At 49.2% G+C, this 2,590-nt stretch overlaps 1 protein-coding gene across 1 annotated transcript in view; it reads right to left on the bottom strand.

Annotated features, from left to right (window-relative positions):
* Positions 1-266: 266 nt before the first annotated feature.
* LOC111824043 (beta-1,4-galactosyltransferase 3-like) overlaps positions 267-2,590 on the bottom strand; it is a 6,661-nt gene continuing 4,337 nt past the window's right edge. The window contains exons 2-3 of the mRNA XM_023747307.1: positions 1,791-2,017; positions 267-458 (exon numbers count right to left, since the gene is read on the bottom strand). Of these exons, the coding sequence (XP_023603075.1) occupies positions 267-458; positions 1,791-2,017 (419 nt within the window). The remainder of the gene's footprint in view (positions 459-1,790; positions 2,018-2,590) is intronic.

Raw genomic sequence — 2,590 nt, 5'->3', positions numbered from 1 at the left:
CTCATTCCCATCCTCTGACCTCAGTTAAAAACCTGTTTGCCTACCCCTTTATTAGGTGCATCCTGCCTCCCTTATTAATGACCAATTCCATCCCTACTTGGCATCCACATCCAAGAGGAAGATTCTTCACTGTCTATGAGGTCTTTGCTCAAGCCCCGTCGTCCCCTCCCTGCCTCAACCCCAGGGACCAGGGTCTGGATCATACACATGAACAGGGCACGATTCTGGGAAGAACAGGGCCTGGCCAACAGTCCCCCTCCCTCCACCTACTTGTAGTTGAACTTGTCGATGGCCACAGACGCGTGGGCAGAGAAGATGTCACAGATGTAGAGGTTGCGGTTGTCCTCTGGCAGTAGGTTCACATCGTGGAAGAAGACCCAGTCCCAGTCCTCTTCTTGCATGGCCTCCCAGAACCCCACATTGCGAAGCTTGCCCCGGTTGAAGGCGGTGTTGTTCACCTGGTGGACAGAGATGCTCAGTGCAGTCCTCACCAGCAGGCAGTGGTGTTCTCTCACCTGCCTCGCCCATCCTTCTCACCTTTTCAAGTCCTGTTCTCCTGCCTGGAACCCCTTCTTATTCCCACTTTGGAGCCGGAAAACCCGCGCTTGTCCAGAAAGGTACAATGTAAAGGTTACTTCCCCTGGGAAACTTTTCTTGGATCTCCACCGCCCACCATCCTAGGCAGAGTCAGTAACTTCAGCCTCTCAGCTCTCCCTCCTCAGCCATCTTCAAGGTTCTCAAGGATCATCACCTTCAAGAGATCATCTGAGGGAGGCAGAGTTTAGGAGTAATCAGGGACCACTGGGTCTGTTTCTGTTCTGACCAGACAATGACTGGGTCTGATGCCCAGGAACCATGACAGGATTTGCGTCTCCTCCTCCTTTTCTTCTTCCATCATCATCATCTTCTTCTTTATCACCGCCACCTTAATTGTTACATCATCACTTATTATCATCATGTCCATCATCATTACCATCACCACAATCTTCATTACCTCAACATAATCACATTAACTCCATTATCACTATCAGCATCACCATCATCATCACCATGAACAGAGTTATCACTATCACCACTGTCACCACTGTTAGCAACAGCATCTTAATTGTCACCATAATTACCAGAATCATCACCATCAAAACAATCATTACCATCATCAAAATCACCGTCATCATCATCACATCATTTATTGAGAGCCTACTATGTGCTAGGCATTGGCCTCACTGCTATACATTCACTAAGTCGATTAGTTTTTCCCACGACCCAATAATGCAGGTGTTATTATCATTGTTGTCTCATGGGGAGAAAACCATGGCAAAGAGGTAAGTTCCCCAAGTTTATTATACATAGTTATTCCGGTAACAGCGGGATGGATGGATGGACACATGGTCCCACACTCAGATAACACATGTAGTAATGGACAAGACCAGGATTCAAACAGGCATCTAACTGATCCCAAACCCCTTTAATTCACCCCTTATCTTTATTGCCCAATCTGGTCAGCCCCGGTCTCAGAGAGGCCTCGACTTCATGAATCAGACAGAGCCTTTCCCACAGGCAGCCATTCAAGCTGATCCCAAACTCAACTAGTTAAGACCAAACCTATAGTCCTTGGCTCTGATTGCCCCCAATTCAAGATCTGTACTCATAAATCCAGCCCCCCAGATAGTCTGTGACCCAGACACTCTCAGCTCACAGTGACAACTTCAGCTCTGATTGTTCAAACTCATGCTAAAGGCCCTCTGCCCTCTTGCCCTTGACCCTCCCCATTCCTGCCACACCTGATTCACCACATAGATGGCATAATGCAGTTGCTGGTGCTGCAGGAAGGGGTGCAGGTGGAAGAGCAGGTGCTGCAGGTGCTGGGCTTGCCCATAGTAGGGTACCACTATTGCTGTGTGGTGCCGTGTCCAGCAGTTGGGTGGCTGGTATTGGCCTCGCAGCTCCATCAGTGGGTTCTTTTCCACCACCTGCTCCATTGTCAAGTTCTCTGGGATCATCACCTTCAAGGGGCCACCTAAGAGAGGGAGAGGCTAGAGATGATCAGGAACCTACCCCAGAAACCCCACACCCCAGTTTTACTGGGTTAAATCATTCCCCGCCCCCAAATTTCCTATCCACCCAGAACTTCAGAATGTGACCTTATTTGGAAATAGGGTCCTCACAGACACAATTGGTTAAAACGTGGTTCTACTGGATTAGGTTTGGCCCTGAAGCCAATGGCTGGTGTCCTTATAAGAAGGCCTTGTGGCCCTGGCCAGAGCTTCTCAATGGTTAGAGCATTGGCCCACACACCAAAGGGTCACGGGTTCAATTCCAGGTCAAGGGCATGTACCTGGATCATAGGTTTGATCCCTAGTCCCAGACAGGGCGCGTGCAGGGGGCAATCAATCAAAGTATCTCTCTCTCTCTCTCTCTCTCTCTCTCTCCCTCCCTCCCTCCACTCAGTTCTCTCTCTCTCTCTCTCTCTCTCTTCCACTCTCTCTAAAAGCAATGGAAAAAATATCCCGTGGGTGGAGGATGAGGACGAAAAAAACATGGACCACTACTCAGCTGAGCCCTTCCCATACTCCTGACCCTCATAAACTTT

The sequence above is a fragment of the Myotis lucifugus genome, unplaced genomic scaffold (genome assembly GCF_000147115.1).
Source record: "Myotis lucifugus unplaced genomic scaffold, Myoluc2.0 scaffold_838, whole genome shotgun sequence".
Classification (NCBI taxonomy): domain Eukaryota; kingdom Metazoa; phylum Chordata; class Mammalia; order Chiroptera; family Vespertilionidae; genus Myotis; species Myotis lucifugus.
This window is presented reverse-complemented; position numbering and strand designations above follow the sequence as displayed.